Source organism: Heloderma suspectum, chromosome 2, assembly GCF_057233095.1.
Source record: "Heloderma suspectum isolate Gila_16-S chromosome 2, 16-S_ref, whole genome shotgun sequence".
NCBI classification, from domain to species: domain Eukaryota; kingdom Metazoa; phylum Chordata; class Lepidosauria; order Squamata; family Helodermatidae; genus Heloderma; species Heloderma suspectum.
In genome coordinates, this window is record NC_139459.1 from 229,293,516 (window position 1) to 229,312,693 (window position 19,178).

A 19,178-nucleotide genomic window follows, 5' to 3' on the forward strand; every position below is an offset into this window, starting at 1 on the left:
AGTTGGTGTAAGTGGTATAGCCCTAACCTCTAATAGAGGGGCGGTGAACTAAACTAGAGTGGGAGGCTGGATGACCCCACCCCACCCAGACAATGTGCTGATGTAATTCAGCACATTGATGGGCTGAATGACATCAGGGGATGTGGCTGCACCCTCTGACATCATTTGGTTCCCGGCTGACATGCTAGGTGGATGATCCACCTGGCGCATTGGCCAGGACTCTTCTTTACTGCATGCAGTACTACCTCCGTTGCGGGAAGCCACCCCAGCTGAGTTGGTGGCTGGAGGACCACTCCGGCCACCAGCTCAGCTGGCATGCATTGCCCATGCAGCATCCTCCCCAGTGGGGAAGGCGCTTGTGGGTGAGTCCCTGGGGCTCTGTGGGCTGCTGGTCTTTGCGTGAACAGACTTGGCTGCCTGTAGCTGGGCCGGTGGAGCTTGGGAAGCAAGGAGAGGTCACACAGGGCCAGGAAGCAAGACAGAAACAGAAGAGAGTGAGGCAAGTCTGGGAGAACAAAACTACCTTAAAAAAAAAAAAAGCATTGCAAGATCCAGCACTTTCTTTACTTCTATTATTCATGTAAAACTTTTATTATTTTATTACTTTTATTGTTTATGTAAAACACTCCTGTCCCACCTTTTCCCTTTTAAAAGCTCAACAACAATAAATTAAAATCAAATACTCTTTACTTCTGGCATGTTTCCTTATAACTGGGTGGGCCAAAAAGCCTTGAGACTTTTTCCAGGTGCATCTAGCTCCACCTTCCCCAACCTGGTGCCCTCCAGATCTGTTGGACTACAATTCCCAGCTGGTACACACCTGGAGGGTACAGGCTTGGGGAGGGCTGAGCTAGATGAAGATAGTTGCCAAGCAGTGCTGTTTGCGGGTTTTCTTATTTTCCATCTCTGCTTTTAACACCAGCCAGTTATGAGAAGTTGGTGACAGCTGGCTATTTGGGGGGCAGTCTGAGGCTCCTTGTGGTCTAGGAGCTGTCCTGATGTTGACCCTGAAATTGGGCCAGATGTGAAATCCTGAGAATTTGCTCATTTGACTTCAATAAATAGAATGTTTAATGCAGTTTTGTGCAGGTTACCGATATATAACTATCTATTGTTGTCGTTGTTGTTGTTGTTGTTATTATTTCAGGTAGAAATCCCAAATATCCAAAAACAGAGGAAGCACTTAGCAAAATTAGTTTTGGACATGGATTCATCAAGGACAAGGTAAGATACATGTTATCTCTCAGATGCCCACCCTTGGAGTGCCTTGCTTCCAGTTTCTTTTTAAGAACTGGCCCAGTTTCTTTTTAAAAAGTGTCCTTAAGACAGCTTCCATAATTTTAAATATCAGTCCCTGAAGGAATCTCCTGCTACACTGAAATGCCGTTTACCCATTAGGATTCTTACTGTGCTGCCCTCAGTCTCGGCCAGCAGAGAGAGACGACCTCTTGGTATGGCCCCTTTGGTAAAAGAAAGCTCCCCTGAAGGTCTTCCATTTGATGGGCTGAGGGTAGTCCAGCTCTTTCCACGTGTACAGCTGGAGTCAGTGAGGATTCCTCCAGTGGTCAGTTCTCTACTCTTACTGTGTCAGAGCCAGCTGAAACGTTGTCTTAAAGAGTTCCCTTGTCTCTGCATTTCTGGCTCCAGTGATTTTTCTGTCAGAGGATCCCAAATAGAAAGGGCAGGAAGGATTTACAGTGGGCTAGTATAGATTTCCCATCACTATCATTCAGTGAGAAGGTAATTTTCCAGTGTGTTTTAACTCAGACTCTGTTGCTTCAGCATATCTTATTAGCCAGGATGCTCTAGCTCTGCTCAGATCCAAAACATAGCTCTCTTCCCCAGCCCTCCAGCTGTGGAAATGGTGGCTGAGACTTTCACTCATGGAGACAAACAGCAGATCTGAGAGCCAAGTTGTGCCACTAACGCTATGCCCCCAAGTCAAGCTAAACAGCAAGCTGGTATTCCTGCTCATGTCTGGAAAATAAGTACATTGCTTTTTCCCTCTTGGCACTCCTCAAAAGCAAACCATTTTTACCTCACACAAGCTGAACTCGCTCCCTTGACTTAGCTTGATATTGATATTTGATATTGCCACTAAACTGGAGAAACACAAGGTCTCCAGGGAGTTGAGCTGGCATTTTTGTGAAGTAAGATCTCTCTCACACATGCATCCCATTGTGTGGGGATCTTCCCTTCACTAGACCTATATATGCATGTCCAGCACAACCTCTGTCTGTTTCATGCATGTGACTAAAAAAACCCTCATGTTGCAATAAATTAGTTCATCTTTAAGATGTCAAGGACTCTTGGTGGGGGCTGTCCATACCGAAGTGGCTTTCGCATGCAATGAGATGTTCATACATTGTGGCAGCCAACAAAGTAACTTTCAGCCCACATAAGACCCTTTTACTATGAATATGGGATGGAGCCCCTCAGATGTTGCAGCAAAAGGTGAGAAAATCAGAAGTGAGAGTTTACACATGTGAAGGCAAGGGATGTTCCAGGTTCCATATAGCACATGGCTGTGCTATATCTATTCTGATTTTCACTTTGTGTATGCTATGCAGGAAAATACCATGATTGCAAAGATAAACCACTTCTTTTTTTAAAATCTATTTTTATTTTATTTTTATAAATGAAATAAACACTACCAACAACGTAATCACAATCTTCAGTTTCCAACATTACAGTGTCCTGAGGAAAAGAAAAAAGGGAGGATAGCAAAGAAGGAAGAGAAAAAAAGAAAGGAAAAAAGAAAGGAAAAAAAGGATGATATTAAACTTCAGTAAGAACAAACCAAATATCCGAATATATATCCAATTGCAGATTATGTCAGGAATGCCCTAGCTGTCTCTTACAGTCCCCTCCAATAGCCAACTCAAGACACAGACAAAAAGGATTCTTTCCAAGGCTTTATTCCATTTACAACTTAATGACTCTTTCAGATGCTAATCACCAGCGACTAAGCAAGGAACTGCACTGGGATAGTTAGCAGAGTAGCCTAAGCTCCAGGTAAGGCAGCTGGTCCCCGTTTGAAGGAGGAGGGCGGGAAGTCTCTGAACTTATGGGCATAGAGAGGTCCTCCCTCTTACCCTTGTGTCCTCGGGACGCGACCGTTGTTTTAGCACCAAGCGAGCAGAGCGCCTCCTCTCGGCACCTTCCATCTGGTGCCGCTCCCTGCATCTGCGCCGAGCATCCAGCAAGGCCCCAGCCCCCGCTCTCTCGCTGCCAGGGTCACCATCTCTCTCAGGAATGCAGGCAGGAGGAATCTCCCCCTGCCGCTGTGCCTGTGAGAGATGAGCGAGCTTCTCTCCCATGGGTTGTTGCTTTCCTCAGAATCAGAACTGCTCTGGGGCTCTATGGGCTCAGTTTTCACCCTGACAGATTATACCTATACAGCATTCTTCCAAACATTGCAAGTATTATTAAATCTTCAATCTGCTACACCACAAATTGTAAACCTTATCTTTCAATATCATAACTTCAGTCTTATAGCAAAGGAATGGGAGCAAACAATCCATTTCCATTGGCCATATGTTACCATTCAGTTAAAGCGTAGTAATAAACATTAAAGGTTTAACCAACAAGAAATAGTAATAATAATAATCCCAAAATAATATTAATAATAATAATAATCAAAAGAAAAAGAAAAAAAGTTTACAAGAAAGATAAAAAGTAAAAAACAAAAGCAAATCATTTCTATATTTTAAGTAATATCAAATCTAAAAATATATTTATATGTGTACACACACATACTCACACCAATAGGTATTTTATTACAATATAACACAAAAAAAGGAGAAAGAAAACAAAAATATGCAAACATTTACTCTGGCATACTGCCTAGACCTGTTACCAGCTATAGCCCAAACAGCACTTCAGAAAAAAACAGTAAAGATGGCTAAGTTCCAACTCTGGAGGCTGAGAAAGTTGGTTCCCTTGTTTTAATTTTAATACCAATTAAAAATGATTCTGCAGCATCAGGATCCAAAAACCTTTTCATCTGGCCTTCAAAAAGATAAACGGCTTCTGAAGGATTTGTATCCTTCCCAAAACTGGAAGAACGTTCTTTGTTAGTGGCTTATGTAGTGATGGTGGTTTTCCAGAAAATTTTGAATTGGAATATAGGGTAATTCTCATTGGAAAACTTTCTGTTTGCATCAGAACATTTTCTGCTGCTCTAGAGAGTGATCTAATTTAGCATGTTTATTTTATTTGCATTTAGCTAACAACAAAGCTAAAAAAAAAAAAAGTAGCCCATGTTAATTTTTATTGCAGTACACCACAGGCATTTGACCTGAAATATTTGAGGGGGGAAATTAAAGCACACAATGTGATTTAAATGTTATATTATGAAGATTTATTTAGAATACTTTTTATTAGAATATTAGAACACAGGAAAAGCTACTAAGACTGGAGGTTCTGCTATTAATAATAGGCACTTCTCCAGAACAATCAGTTACCGGTCAGGTGTGTATATTGGGGTTGCAAATTCAGGCTGCAACATTTTAATGGGTTAGATTAATTTGCTTTTTAAAAAATATTGTAATTAACTAAAATGCCCTATTTACTCTGCCAGCAGATTTTTTAAAAAAAATGTTTTTAATGGAAGCACTCAGACTGCAAGTGTCAAGCACCATTGTAAAATAGCTTTTTCCGCCTTTTGTCACATAGGTGAGAATGTCTCTTCTAAGATGACGACTGCTGCAGCATGTGCCAGTCATCTCAAAACAAAGAAATTATGCTTTTTCTTTCCAGACTATTGTTTTTACCCAACTGAAAATTCATGCAAATTTGATCCACCAAAACTCATACTGAGGCTGCAGTCCTATGCATATCATACTGAGTTAGCCTCATTGAATAGAGTGAGACTTGCTTTTGGGTAAACATGCATAGGATTGTGCTGCAGGATTTCTTTAATTGGCTGACAGCTCTAGTATACATCTATATAAGCAAGCACTTTGCTCTGATCTCTTGACCATTCCTGGGACCCTGTAACTCTGCTTGGTAGCCAGTACAGCTAATTTATTCTTTATTTAAAATATGTTTGTATTGCCCCTCCACTCAGTGAGCACTTACAAATGTACAAATAAAAACAATAAGAGGAATAAAATACGTAGCCTACTAAAAGTTGAATGAGTTTTTGTACAGTTGAGAGGGAGGGAATGGAATGAGGATTGACTTCAGCCCTGCCTTTTCTGTGGTTTGCCGCGGACCTCTAATGTTCAGACCTTTGGTACCCCCAGGGCAAACGAGGAACCCAAGTTGACTGGAGACAAGTGAAGTGAGCCTAATTTGGATGGGATTCACCCCTTCGCTTTAATTCCACAAAGATCACAGATGTGATATGTGGGCCATGCTGTCACCCTCAAAACACATTCCCGTGTCACTGTGACAGGTTTGCAAGAGCTAACAGTGCCTGGCCTTCAAGGAAGAAAAAAAGATTTGAGAGAAGCCACACTGTACTTCTCTTGCTCCTTCTTTCCCTCCATGAGTTTTGCTGATCCGTGGGATTAATACCTTCATTTGAGTCTGGTTATAAGCAGCTGGTTGCTATGACTAGAAGACATGAGTTAACTGAACATTTTTTAAAAAATCCTTCCAGATCACAAACAAGTATATTGTCCCGGCCGTGGGCTTCGACCTCTTAATTTAGAGGTGCCAAGATAGTGATAAATCAGACCCAGGTTTACTTACAAGGAGTACTTTATTGAGTAACTTACAGCATACAGGCGTATCCAATGGTTGGATCAGACAGCTTCTCTGAACCCAGAGCCATGGGATACAATGGGTTTTATACCATACATGTTAGCAATGAGGCAGCAAGCACCCCCTAGCATTCATTCCCAGCATAGACTAGCCATGCTTGGTTCTCAGCACAGCCACCTGCTGCTTTAAGACAAACAACCTTCACTTCCCAGGCACATCTTGATTAGATAGTCTACTCCTTAGTATGGAATGTGCTAGGCTGCGCTATCGGCCTTTTGACTCATCTTCACATGCTCAAAGGGTTACTAACAAGGGAATTGCACCAATAATGAACTTAAGCAAGGCATTATGGATCTCTAGGCCCCTCTAACACTACAGGTGACTTGGTTACGTTCCTGGGGCAATACAACAAGAGGACAAATTCCCACGGCTGGCCACAAATATCTGTCTCAAATCTAGATGACACAGAATCTGCTGCAGCTGCCTACAGGCCTCTCTTCAGGTCATGGCTTTGGAGAGTTCTCTCCATTGGCTTAGGAAACCTTTCATGGCTTTCAAGAGTGAACCCATGCCCTCCACTTTAAGCCAGTCCTATCTGTATTTGGAAATGGTTGCACCAGTCCTTTGCCCCAGTTCTGATGTCATGAGGGTTGCTTCAGGGCCAACCTTTTCTGAGCAGTCAGGGTAACAAGAGAAGTATGGACCACATGGGAGTAGCTCGTGCTAACAGCTCTTCCATACAACAGCAGCAGCCTTCTGGAAACTGAGCTAATGCTAATGTGGGGAGGACCTGTAGCGTACGCTCATCCCACGTGATCTAGGCTTCCCACATAAGCCTGGCAATACAGGAAGGAGCAGGGTTACAGCAGCTCTCCACACTGCTGGAGTAAAATAAGAACCTGACCTTTGTCTGTAGGGGGTCAAGCACCATTTTAAACACCTACTTCAAAATAGGTGTCCCCCCTTTTGTCACATGTGAGGGAATGCCGCTTCTAAGAGGATGTCCGCTACTGCACATGTGCATCAACTAAAAACAAAGCAATTGTGCTTTTTGTTTGAGGACTATTGTTTTACCCAAATGAAAATTCATGCAAATTTGATCAACTGAAACTCATACTAAGTGTTGTTGTTGTTGTAGTTATTATTATTATTTAATATTTGAATTTCTTAGGGTGCAATCCTATGGCCGCTAGTCAGCAGCTAGACAGCCATAGGATAGGTCGCTTCCCTGAGAACCGGCCTTCACCCCTTCCTGCAGTGCCTCGTAGGCAGTGCGGAATAGCCCCACACTCGGAAGAGGAGCGCAGAGCGGCGAAAACGGGGCATTTCTGGGGGCATGCCAGGGCAGGGATGTTGGAAATCTGGTACAACACATCCAACATGTCGTCTGGCCGCCACTTCCCACGCTCCGACTACCCACAGCTAGACAGCCAAAATTGGCTGTCTAGCTGCAAATGTGGGGCGGCTGAAGCACAGAGGGGAAGATCCGCTCCGCGCTCCTCCTGCCCTGCACTGGATAGGCAGCCGCCTCCGAGTTCGGAGGCAGCCACCTATCCCAGTAGGATTGCTCCCCTAGTTACCTTTCTCTTAAAAAAGACTCAAGGTGACTTACAACAGAATTAATAAAGCATACAAAATATAAAATGGCTAAAAACAATTTCCATTAAAAATATCAAACATAATAAAACAGTTATAACATCAGTATGAACCATAGTCAAAACAACTGATACATAAAATGATAAAACTGAGTATGAGATAAAACTGATAATTCTGTTTGGAGGAGCAATGATTTTTGCTTCTTGACACATCTCCCCTGAGAGACATTGCACTACCCAGATCTGCATAGACAGTAGGCCCATGTAATCTGTCTTGATACCAGGCTATATGCCGTTTCCTTCCTGCCAGCCATGTTTTTTTAATTCCTGAGGAGAAGTTGACAGGCGTGGGCAGCACTCCCCTTTCTTCCACTGGTCACCACAAGATACACGTTCAGAGATTGCCGGGTCTTAACCTCACTTCTATGAAAAAATATTTTCACCCTCTATTGTGTAACAACATGGGTTTTTGCAAACCTGGAACAGTCCTTGTGATTCACTCTTGATGGCAGAATCTTTCTCCTAATTGTTGTTCTTGCTGTAAGATGGCCTCCCTGCTGTTGGTTACAAACAAGACTGTGTCTTGAGGAGGGCTGATCATCAATAGCCAATTTTTAGAGTCCCCCATGGGGTGATGCAGGTTTGTGTTTCTTTGGTGTTTGTTGGGTTCCCTTTTAAGCTTTGATTTCATCCTTAGAGTTTTAACTGCATTTCAGAGTCGCCCAGCTCATGCTTTCCACAGATTTTGCTACTTCAGAGAGGACAGGCAGTTTTTAATTGCAATGCATGCAAATTCAAAATGGCTGATCGAGGCTGAGACTAAAGGGAAGAAACCTCAGAAGATTGGGAGAGGGGCAGAATGCATTATGACCAGGCAGATGTGAGGCCAGGTCAGGGGATGCAGTGGGTTAAGCACTGACCAGAGGAGGAACACTGACCTTGGTAGCTTTGTATAGAATCATAGAATACTAGGGTTGGAAGGGGCCTATAAGACCATCAAGTCCAACCCCCTGCTCAATGCAGGAATCCAAGTCAAAGTATTCCTGACAAGTGGCTGTCCAACTTCATCTTGAATGCCTCCAGTGTGGGAGAGCCCACTACCTCCCTAGGGAATTGGTTCCACTGTCATATTGCTCTAACAGTCAGGAAGTTTTTCCTGATGTTCAGCCGGAATCTGGCTTCCTGTAACTTAAGCCCATTATTCCGTGTCCTGCCCTCTGCGATGATCGAGAAGAGATCCTGGCCTTCCCCTCTGTGACAACCTTTCAAGTACTTGAAGAGCGCTATCATATCTCCCCTCAGTCTTCTCTTCTCAAGGCTAAACATGCCCAGTTCTTTCAGTCTCTCTTCATAGGGCTTTGTTTCCAGTCCCCTGATCATCTTTGTTGCCCTCCTCTGAATCCTCTCCAGTTTGTCTGCATCCTTCTTAAAGTGTGGTGCCCAGAACTGGACACAGTATTCCAGATGAGGCCTAACCAGTGCTGAGTAGAGGGGAACTATTACTTCCCGGGATTTGGAAGCTATGTTTCTATTAATGCAGCCCAAAAGAGCATTTGCCTTTTTTGCAGCCACATCACATTGTTGGTTCATATTCAGCTTGTGATTGACAACAATTCCAAGATCCTTCTCACTTGTCATGTTGTTGAGCCACGTATCCCCCATCTTGTAACTGTGCATTTGGTTTCTTTTTCCTAGGTGCAGAACTTGGCATTTATCCCTATTAAATGTCATTCTGTTGTTTTCTGCCCAGTGCTCCAGTCTATCCAGATCACTTTGAATTTTGTTTCTGTCTTCCAAAGTATTAGCTATCCTGCCCAATTTTGTGTCATCTGCAAATGTGATCAGCATTCCCTGCACCTCCTCCTCCAAGCCATTAATAAAAATGTGGAAGAGCACTGGGCCCAGGACTGAGCCCTGCGGTACCCCACTCATTACCTCTCCCCAGTTTGAGAAGATCCCATTGATAAGCACTCTTTGAGTCTGATTCTGTAGCCAACTGCGGATCTACTGGATCATTGTTTCATCTAGCCCACTTTGAGCTAGTTTGCTCATCGGGATATCATGGGGCACTTTGTCGAAAGCTTTGCTGAAGTCGAGGTATATTATGTCCACAGCATTCCCACAGTCCACAAGGGAGGTTACTTGATCAAAAAATGAGATCAGATTCGTCTGGCAGGATTTGTTCTTGACAAATCCATGTTGGTTTCAAGTAATCACTGCATTGTTTTCAAGGTGCTTACAGATGGATTGCTTTATAATGTGCCCCAGAATTTTTCCAGAGATTGATGTCAGACTGACTGGTCTATCATTCCCAGGTTGCTTCTTTTTGCCTTTTTTGAAGATAGGGACAACATTAGCCCTCCTCCAGTCATCCTGCACTTCACCTGTCCTCCATGATTTCTCAAAGAGAATAGACAACAGTTCTGAGAGTTCTTCTGCCAGTTCCTTTATTATTCTAGGGTGCACTTCATTTGGCTCTCGAGATTTGAACTCATTTAAAACAATTAGGTGTTCCTTGACCATAAGCCTATCAATCTCAAGCTGCAGTCTTGCCCCTTCAGCCTGTACTTTGCCCTTGCCAGGGGGATCATAGACCCTCTTTTGGGAGAACACTGAGCCAAAGTAGGAATTGAGCACTTCTGCCTTTTCTTTGTTATCATTTTGCCATCCTTATTTAATAGCTGAACCACCATTTCTTTCCTCTGCTTTTACTATGCACATATCTGAAGAAAGCCTTTTTGCTGCTTTTAGCATCCCTCACTCGTTCTCAGCTTTAGCCTTCCTGATGCCATCCCTGCAATTCTGGGCTACCTGCCTGTACCCTTCCTTTGTAGCTTGGTCTTCCTCCCACTTCCTATTAAGAGTGCACGAAAGCCACTTACCTGGTCTCGCAGCTTGTTCGCGGTGGGGGGGAGGCGCTTCGCTGCTCCCCCCGAAGTTCAGGCCGGGGGGGGAGGCTTCCCGCCTCGCCCGGCTGAAATTCAGGCCGGGGAGGAGGCGCCGCGCCTCGCCTGGCCGCGAAATAAAAAGTTAAAAAAAAAAAAACGCCCCCGTGATAGGCTACGTGACGATTAACGTAGCCTATCACGGCTAGATCTGCAAAGTCACGTAGCCTATCACGGGTGACTTTAAAAAAAAAAAAAAGCGCGTACGCAAATGGTGGCCCCCATAGGGAGCCGCCATTCGCGTTCCTTATTTGGTCGCTGTAGTCTATGTAAATCTTTACGTAGACTACGGTGAAAATAAGGGCAATGCAAATAGCGTTGCCCTTATTTTCGCCATAGTCTACGTAATCTTTACGTAGACTACAGCGACCAAATAAGGAACGTGAATGGCGGCTCCCTATGGGGGCCGCCATTAGCCGTACGCGCTTTTTTTTTTTAAGTCACCTGTGATAGGCTACGTGACCCTTTACGTAGCCTATCATGGCTGACTTTGCAAATCTAGCCGTGATAGGCTACGTTAATCGTCACGTAGCCTATCACGGGGGCGTTTTTTTTTTTTTTACTTTTATTGGAATGGCAGCGGCGGCAGCCGGTCAAAAGACCGGCTGCCGCCCCCGCCCCTGACGAAGACCTGACGAACCGCCGCCGGGACCCGCCGCCGGGAGGGACATTCGGGAAAGGTAAGTCCCGTCCCGGGGGGGGGGGGGGGGGCGGAGAATTTCTCCCCGAAACTACTTCGGGGGGCCGAACACGTTGGCACTCGGCCCCCCGAAGTTTCGGGGAGAAATTCTCCCCCATCCCTACTTCCTATATGTGTCCTTCTTTGTTTTCAGGTCATCTCTAAGCCTTTGTGAAGCCACATTGGCTTCTTCTGTTGTCTTCCACCTTTTTTTTGGTTGGAATTGTGCCTTGAGAATTTCCTTTTTTAAAAAGTCCCACCCATCTTGGACTCCTTTTCCCGTCAGAGTCACTTGCCATAGGACCTCACTTATCATTGTTCTGAGTTTATTAAAATTGGCTTTCCTAAAATCCAGGGTACGCATTTGGCTACACTCGGCTTTTGCTTCCTTCAGAACCAAGAACTCAAGTATAACATGGTCACTTTCCCCTGGAGTTCCCGTAACTGCTACTTGATCCAGTAAGTCATCTCTGTTGGTTAGGATTAGGGATGGGCAGATCACTTACCCCGTTCCAGTTGGTGGGGGTCCGCGGGGGGGAGGCGATCTGTCCCTCCCCCCGGAATCCATCCGGGCCAGCTCCACCCTACAGTTCAGTTTAGTAACTATACAGTTGCAGTTTAGTACAGTTCAGTTTAGGAACATAGGAAGCTGCCTTAGACTGAGTCAGACCCTGGGTCCATCTAGCCCAGTATTGTCGACACTGAGTGGCAGCGGCTCCACTATGCCATTTGCGTCCCTGTTTTCACGTGATAGGCTACGCAAATTATATTTACGTAGATATTTGCGTAGCCTATTGTGTGAAAACAGGTTCGCAAATGGCGTAGCGAGTGCCATTTGCAGCCATAAATGTGTTAGATTAACCTAAATGCAGCTGTAAACTACGCCATTTGCACCCGGACTGAGTACAGCGATCAGCACAGCAATGGCCGCCAGCCGTATCTCCAGCGATGCGGAGCCAACGGCCGGCTCCACAGGATCACTGTGCAGAGGAGCTGGCCCGGATGGATTCTGGAGGGACACGGAGGTGAGTGCTCTGTTCTGCCACGGACCCCAATGGGGCCGGATTCTTGGAATCCGGCCTCATTGGGGTCCGTGGCGGAATTCTCCACCTTCCCTAGTTAGGATCAAGTCAGGGATAGCTGATCCTCTAGTGCCTTCCTCCACTTTCTGTAGGAGGAGGTCATCAGCAACACAAGTCAGGAATTTCCTGGAGGGGCCATGTTTTGCAGAATTTGTCTCCCAACAAATATTGGGGAAATTGAAGTCCCACATTGCTACTACATCATGCTTCCTTGAAACATTGGCAATTTGCTTTTCAAAAGTTTCATCCTCGTCTTCTCCCTGATTGGGTGGCCGGTAGTAGACTCCGACCACCAGGTTCCTTTTATTCTTTGCTCCATTTATTTTGATCCAGATGCTCTCGGTGGGGCTACCAAGCTCATCCTCCTGTATTTCTGTGCAAAGATATGTATTTTTAATGTATAGTGCAACCCCACCTCCCTTCCTGTTCCTCCTGTTCTTTTTGAACAAGTTATATCCTTCAATTGCTGTATTCCAGTCATGGGAGTCATCCCACCAAGTTTCAGTTACAGTTTAGTACAGTTCAGTTTAGGAACATGGGAAGCTGCCTTAGACTGAGTCAGACCCTGGGTCCATCTAGCCCAGTATTGTCGACACTGAGTGGCAGCGGCTCTCCAGGGTTTCAGGCAGGATTCTTTCCTAGCCCTACCTGGAGATGCCAGAGATTGAACCTGGGACTTTCTTCATGCAAAACAAGTGCTCTATCCACTGAGCCATGGCCTGTCCAAGCCTACAGCTCCCAGTGTTCCCACGTCCCATCCAAAGACTAACCAGGCCTGACTGTGCTTAGCTTCCAAGATCAGACGAAATCAGGCATGTTTGGGGTGGTATGGCCTTGTTTGTTGACTGGGAGCTGACTTCTATTCCTAACCAGAAGTGCCCTCACTCCATCTTTGGGAATGAGGGAAAGACCAAAAACCCTATCAGCTCTGGGGATTAATGTTCCATACTTCTCTCAGGGCGGCTCCACCAAGAGCCGATTATCATTATTCTCCCTCAACTATCACCTAACAGTAGCCATCTCATCAAGCTACCTGAGCTGTTTCTACCCCAGCTGGTCATGATAACAGCTGCAACTTTAAGAACTAGTGCCTAAATTTGCTTTTTTCTTCCTGCTTTCCCATTCCTTTTTCCTTTTTTGTCATGTCTTTTAGGTAGTAAGCCTGAGGGCAGGGAGCAGCATGTTTGTTTTTTAAATTGATCCATAAGCCAAAAATGATATAAATGGCCCTTTTAGAACATCGGTGAAGAGCTGTATGTGATGGACTGGAGGATTTTGAGTTGGTCAGTTGGGGAAGAGAGGTTAGTCTTGAGTAGGATATAGAAAGAGAAATACTTCAGTTGATAGTCTCAGAATTTACTGCTAGCTCTTAGTAACCTTAGAGGGGATTATTGATTACTAAGATAATCAGTTCTTCAATAATTATTTGCAACTTCTTTGAGAACAGCTGTCTCTGCTGCTTCCATGTGTCTGTGAAATAAAATGACCTGCCTCCTCTCTGCTGAGGCTTGAGGTAACTGAATGCCTCCCTCTTCTCTAAGGGAATCCGTACTGTGACATGAAGCAGTCCTTCACCTCTGTGAGAGAGTTAGAAGTGTGCTTCTCTTGTGATTGCCCTCCCAACAAAGTTCCACCCCGCCTACAGTTACGAACATCATTTGTCTTCTTTCTCCTGCAGGTGGCAGCAGTCAGCCAAGTCTTCGGGTTTGTCAAGCAACTTGCAGCCTTCGGGTGCCAAAGCGGATGCTCTCAGGGAAGAGATGGAGGAGGCAGCAAACAGAGTGGAGATTTGCAGGGTGCTTCTCTCTTCCCCTTCTCCTCTTTCCATACCTGGTCAAAGCATCCTTGCACCTTTCGGGATGAGGCCCTGGGGATGGCTGCAAACCCATGGGAACCTAGTTTTGTTGGTCCAATAGGAAGTGAGAGGGTTAAAACTAGAGCCTGACGTATTTGTCACTGCGTTACCTCAGACTGATGAATATAACTTTAGGCAAGAAAAATATCGGCATGAAAATCATGATCCAATTAACACTCCTCTCTCTTTTATGTTGGGTGTGATTAGATTTTTTTAAAATACACTGAGTGTAACTTTGCATTTTTTCATCATGTAACTCTTGCTGTTTCTGTACTTTTTGCAGGATCAGCTCTCAGCTGACATGTACAATTTTGTGGCCAAAGAGATAGACTATGCAAACTATTTTCAGACTGTAAGTACCAGAAACCTTGGCTTTTGGTGGGCTCATTCCCTCCCCACCGCCACCACCAATTCCACTTTGTAAAATCTTAATGGTTTCCCCAAGGCATGAGTTCTTACTAGATGCCTCTTGTTTTATTTTTCTGCCAGTTAATAGAAGTGCAAGCAGAGTACCACAGGAAGTCATTAGCACTTCTTCAGAATGTGTTGCCTCAGATCAAAGCACAGCAGGGTAAGCGTGTTGCAGTGTGTCTCTTAGGCTTCCATTGTCACATATTACATGAGAGGCATTCAGTGTTACTTGCTGAGGCAACGTGACTTCCACACCTCTTCTCGCAGTTCTTAACCAAATATCAAAAGGCAAGGTGATTCTGCCCATCAATCCATACCCACCAGCCTGCTGATGTTGGCCTATGCAGCAGGTTGGACAATGAACAACTAGCAGTCACCAAATAAAGTGGGGGTGGGGGGTACAACCAGAATACTTAAAATGAGAATACCAGATAGATCCCTTCCAGGGTTGTTGCCATCTCCTTACTCTAAAATGGAATCACTTGGGCCAGCTCTGAGCTCCCATGAGGGCCCACTGTTCTCAGTGATCTGGACACCGATAGAGAGTCTCTCCTTTGTCTGCAGAAGGGCCTGAATTGCTCTAGCAATTCTAGTAAAGAAGAGAATTATGTTCACCTAGCCAGCCAAATGGAAAGGACTGACTTTGTCAGTCAGATAGAAAAACATCCTAATTTCTGTCAATGCTCATTTATCTTAAACTTTTGAAAAAAGAAGGAAGTAAATTATGGCATATGATTGTTCTGTTTTTTCTGTGTCTCCTACTGGCACCACTCAAGAAGGCTACATCATTAGATTTTGCCTCTCCGTTTGAGTTATGTCTTAAAAATATCGCAGATGCTATATGGATAATGTCTGTCATTTTTAATTGCTTTTGTTATGTATTGATTTTAACTTGTATTTCACTTTGAATACTCCCACATAGGAGTTGGAAAAGCATCTCATCTGTATTTGATTAAGTAAAATAAATTGGTCTTCCTGTTATTTCCTTCAGAATCTATTGTTTCCTATAGACTTGTAATTCCCATTTTTAATTTATTTCAAATTATAATATTTTAGGGAGCAATCCTATGTCTCCTAGACAGCGTCTGGGGGTCATAGGATTTTTTGGTTTCCTGGCTCCTAGACTCTGAGCTCTGAGCCAGGAAACTGCATTCCCTTCCCCCTCGTAGCCAGTGCAGGGAGAACTCACAGAATGGAGCCTGGAAATGGGGAAAAGGAGGCGTTCCTGGGAGAGGGGAGGAGACGAGAAATCCTATGACTGCTCCCGCCTCTATCCTTCCCTCTCCCCAAAGCCTTCGTTAGACGGGTGAAAACACCCATCTAGCTTAAATGCAGAGCCGGCGGCACCTCCCTCTCTGCATTGGATATACAAAGCCTCCAAAGTTGGAGACTTACGAGTACCCATGGTGCATCCCGTAGGATTGCTCCATTAGTTTCTTATTTTATTAAATTATTAAGGCTGCAATCCTGTCTGCACTTACCCAGGAGTTTCTTCTGAATAGACACATAGAGGATTAAAATGGATTCCTGGTGCCTGTTACCTCAGAACACCCATCTAGACCCAAAGGGGAGGCGAGCAAAAGGCCTCTTTCCCAAATAATAGCAGGCTGCCCTTAGACGTGTGCAGAAATGTACGCACAAAGAATAACGAATGTAGCTTTCCAGTCTCCATACACATAGCCTGGAAGACAGCGCCGGAAACCAGTTGGGAAGTTGCAGAGAGTTCTGGCTGCTTCTGAGTGTAGTTAGGAGTGCGGGGAGTCATGCTGCTAAGTCCTTCAAAGTGTTTGCAGCTGGTGGGCTAGCTGATGGTCTCTAGTGCCTCTTATTTGGACTGCCTTCCACAGAAGCTTGGATTGAAAAGCCCTCCTTCGGGAAGCCCTTGGAGGAGCACCTCGCTGTCAGCGGCCGGGAGATTGCCTTCCCCATCGAAGCGTGTGTCACCATGCTTCTGGAGTGTGGCATGCAGGAGGAGGTCTGTATGAAGCAACGCTTGCCTCTCCTTGGGTTCGCTGATTCATGCTAAGGCCGAGGCTCTCTTTCTTTTCTTTCATGTGCCCATTTGCCTAGATAGTCTCTCAGGTAATCCATCCCTAGTGCTGTATTGCCCAGAGTGCATCTCTTGGGGTTTGCAAGCAGGACTGTCACACCTGTAACATCTCTTTGTATTCGATTCCTCCCCTTCCGTTTGCAGGGCCTGTTCCGTGTGGCTCCCTCAGCGTCCAAACTGAAGAAGCTTAAGGCAGCTCTTGACTGCTGTGTTGTGGATGTTCAGGAGTACTCAGCAGACCCTCATGCCATTGCAGGTAAGGGGCATTGTTGACCTGGTATACCACTCTGGCTTCATAGTGAATACAAGTAGCTTGGACAAATGGAAAGACCTTCCAGGGGTAAATGTAGACACGGGGTAAATGCAGATGACCAGGTTACCACATGGGGAAGTTGACCTGTTTAGTAAATGTGTGCTAAAGTGCAGCAATACAAACAAGCAGGGGAGATTTTGAACTATTTTGTGGTTGTTCCACCCTTAGATACTGACTAGTTCTGTTGCTGTGGGGTGAGGACCTTACTTATACCTCTCCCCCCTCGCCCCATGCATTGCTGCAGTGCTTTGTCACTACTTCCCAGTTCTTTGTTGAGAAGGAGCAAGAAGTAATCTGTCCTCACTGTCTTAAACATACTGATAACGGTGCTTCAAAGAGGTCAATAAAACATCACACCATACACACAGGACTGTGACGTGAGGCACGTGACTGCAGCGTCTCACTAAAAACCAATCAAACACACACAACCTGTGACACACCAAAACCTAAGTGAAAATGTTGAGGGGAACACCACAGCCTCATGATAACTGCAAATATTTGCATCTTTCAAAATACATAAACATCACATGGAATCAAAATCTGAACTTAACATCAGAAAACTATGGAGGAAAAGGCAGAGAAATGGAGGCGTTTCCTAAATACATCTCTAGCTGTGAAACTCAGTCGCTCCGGGAAATGTGTTCCCACACTCTTGCTAATGTAGACAACCATCTAGACATGTGGGGAAGCTTTACTACTTAGTAAAGCCTCCAGTATTTACCAGATACGAGAATATAGCAGGGGTGCACAACCTGTTTGGCTCTGAGGGCCACCTTGGGCCATGCTGGGGAATCGCACATGCATACGTGCGCGCGCACGCACGCACACACTATTAAGGGGAAGTTAATAAAAGATGGGGGGAGGCAGACTTCACAAGGAAGTCTGCCTCCCCCCAGTTGTCAACTGTTTGTTGCTGGCAATTTTTGCCTTCCTTGACATTGAAGATTTTACAGCTGAATTTGTGAAATCAAGCAAAGTGGAGAATGTAAAAATTAAATTTTATACTGGTACTAACTGAAATGTAACTTTTCTTGTTAAGAAAGGAGTAAGAAATGCAATTGAGATGGTATCCAGCCTGGGATTTCCATCGCCAGGACTAACAAGGGAAACCCTTCCCTTACCTCTGAAGGAGATCGGAGGTAAGAGAGGAATTTGTCTTGCTAGTGCTGGCGAGGGAAGCCCCAGGCCTTTCCTTGCTAGTGCTAACGCTAGAAAGGGAACCCCTGGGTCAGGTCCCCATGGCTCCGAAGGCCGAACTGGGAGCGGCCAAGGGCCGTGTGCGGCTCGCAGGTTGTGTACCCCTGGAATAAAATGTCACATCATATTTGTGTTAATACAAGTGACCAAGCAGCAGTAGAGTAGAAAACCCTACCACTTGGTAAGCTGGTCATTTGTACTGTGTGTCTGTTACCTCCAGATAGGAAGGGTAGTGATCTCTGTGTAGGATTCTTACTCCTGCCAGTTAAGAACAGATTCACCAACCAACTGCTGCCCAAAATCAACAGAAGGACAACAAGACAATCTATCCTTTAGAATTGGGGGAAGGTTTTCTGTTTAGGCTCTGTATGTTCTGTGTTTCTATGTCTCTTGCACAGGGGCACTGAAGTCCTATCTTCGAGAGCTGCCAGAGCCGCTCATGACATTTGAACTCTATGAAGAATGGATTCAAGCCTCCAAGTGAGTTCTTGAAGGGATTCCTCTTTGGTGTCAAGCTTGCTTGCCATCTGTCTCTTTGCCTCCCACTATAACACTGGAAGATCAGACAAGGCTGCAGTCCTGTAGGTTCCTATTGGCAATGAGCCCCATTGCATTTGGTGACATTTAATTCAAAGAAATTCCACCTTGGTTCTGCTATGTAAAAGCAAGAGCTGCACGATACTAATCCAGTCAGTTTGGCATCATTTGCTTTGGGAAAGTTCAAAGCCACAGGAGTGTGTTGAACGTATATGAATATTTTTTCTGAGAGCCTCACACCGCTGTCATTGCAACCTTCTGGACATATTTGGAGACATTTTGGAGAAATGTGAAGGAGGACTACTCTCTGACATATTTCAAAACCACACAAATAAAGTCCAATTTGCCCACCTTGGTCTTGGAAGGGATTTCTCTCCTTCTCACACCGTCCCTAATCCAGAGAACATTAATTGCACTTAAGTGATATTAGTGGTATTATAGTCAATGGTATTTCCTGCAGAGCCTAACTCTCAGGTGCTTATTCCAGCATCCCAAACACCTCAGCAAACAATGGCCCTTTTTTGCTTCTGATGTGACGCCCATGCCACAGCTGCCCCCCCTTGAGGCTGAAGAAGGGGGTAAATAGCTTTAGTTCTGCAGCTTTAGTCTGGCCTAAAACTCCTCCATTAGACTGGAACTGGAGACTTTATTCCAGCCCTGATGAAAGAAAGGTAAGCCAACAGTCCCTGATCTTCATTGTTGGCTCTTTAAGCATTGCTTCACTCTTAAAATCCTATCTTAAACATGTGATCTGGGGCCTGTCATCTCAGGATAAGTGATTGTGCAAACAGGCCCCATTGCA

At 44.9% G+C, this 19,178-nt stretch overlaps 1 protein-coding gene across 1 annotated transcript in view; it reads left to right on the plus strand.

Annotated features, from left to right (window-relative positions):
• ARHGAP44 (Rho GTPase activating protein 44) overlaps positions 1-19,178 on the plus strand; it is a 128,634-nt gene that overhangs the window by 85,864 nt on the left and 23,592 nt on the right. The window contains exons 6-12 of the mRNA XM_084838350.1: positions 1,148-1,224; positions 13,692-13,809; positions 14,152-14,220; positions 14,358-14,439; positions 16,127-16,254; positions 16,474-16,585; positions 18,238-18,319. Of these exons, the coding sequence (XP_084694476.1) occupies positions 1,148-1,224; positions 13,692-13,809; positions 14,152-14,220; positions 14,358-14,439; positions 16,127-16,254; positions 16,474-16,585; positions 18,238-18,319 (668 nt within the window). The remainder of the gene's footprint in view (positions 1-1,147; positions 1,225-13,691; positions 13,810-14,151; positions 14,221-14,357; positions 14,440-16,126; positions 16,255-16,473; positions 16,586-18,237; positions 18,320-19,178) is intronic.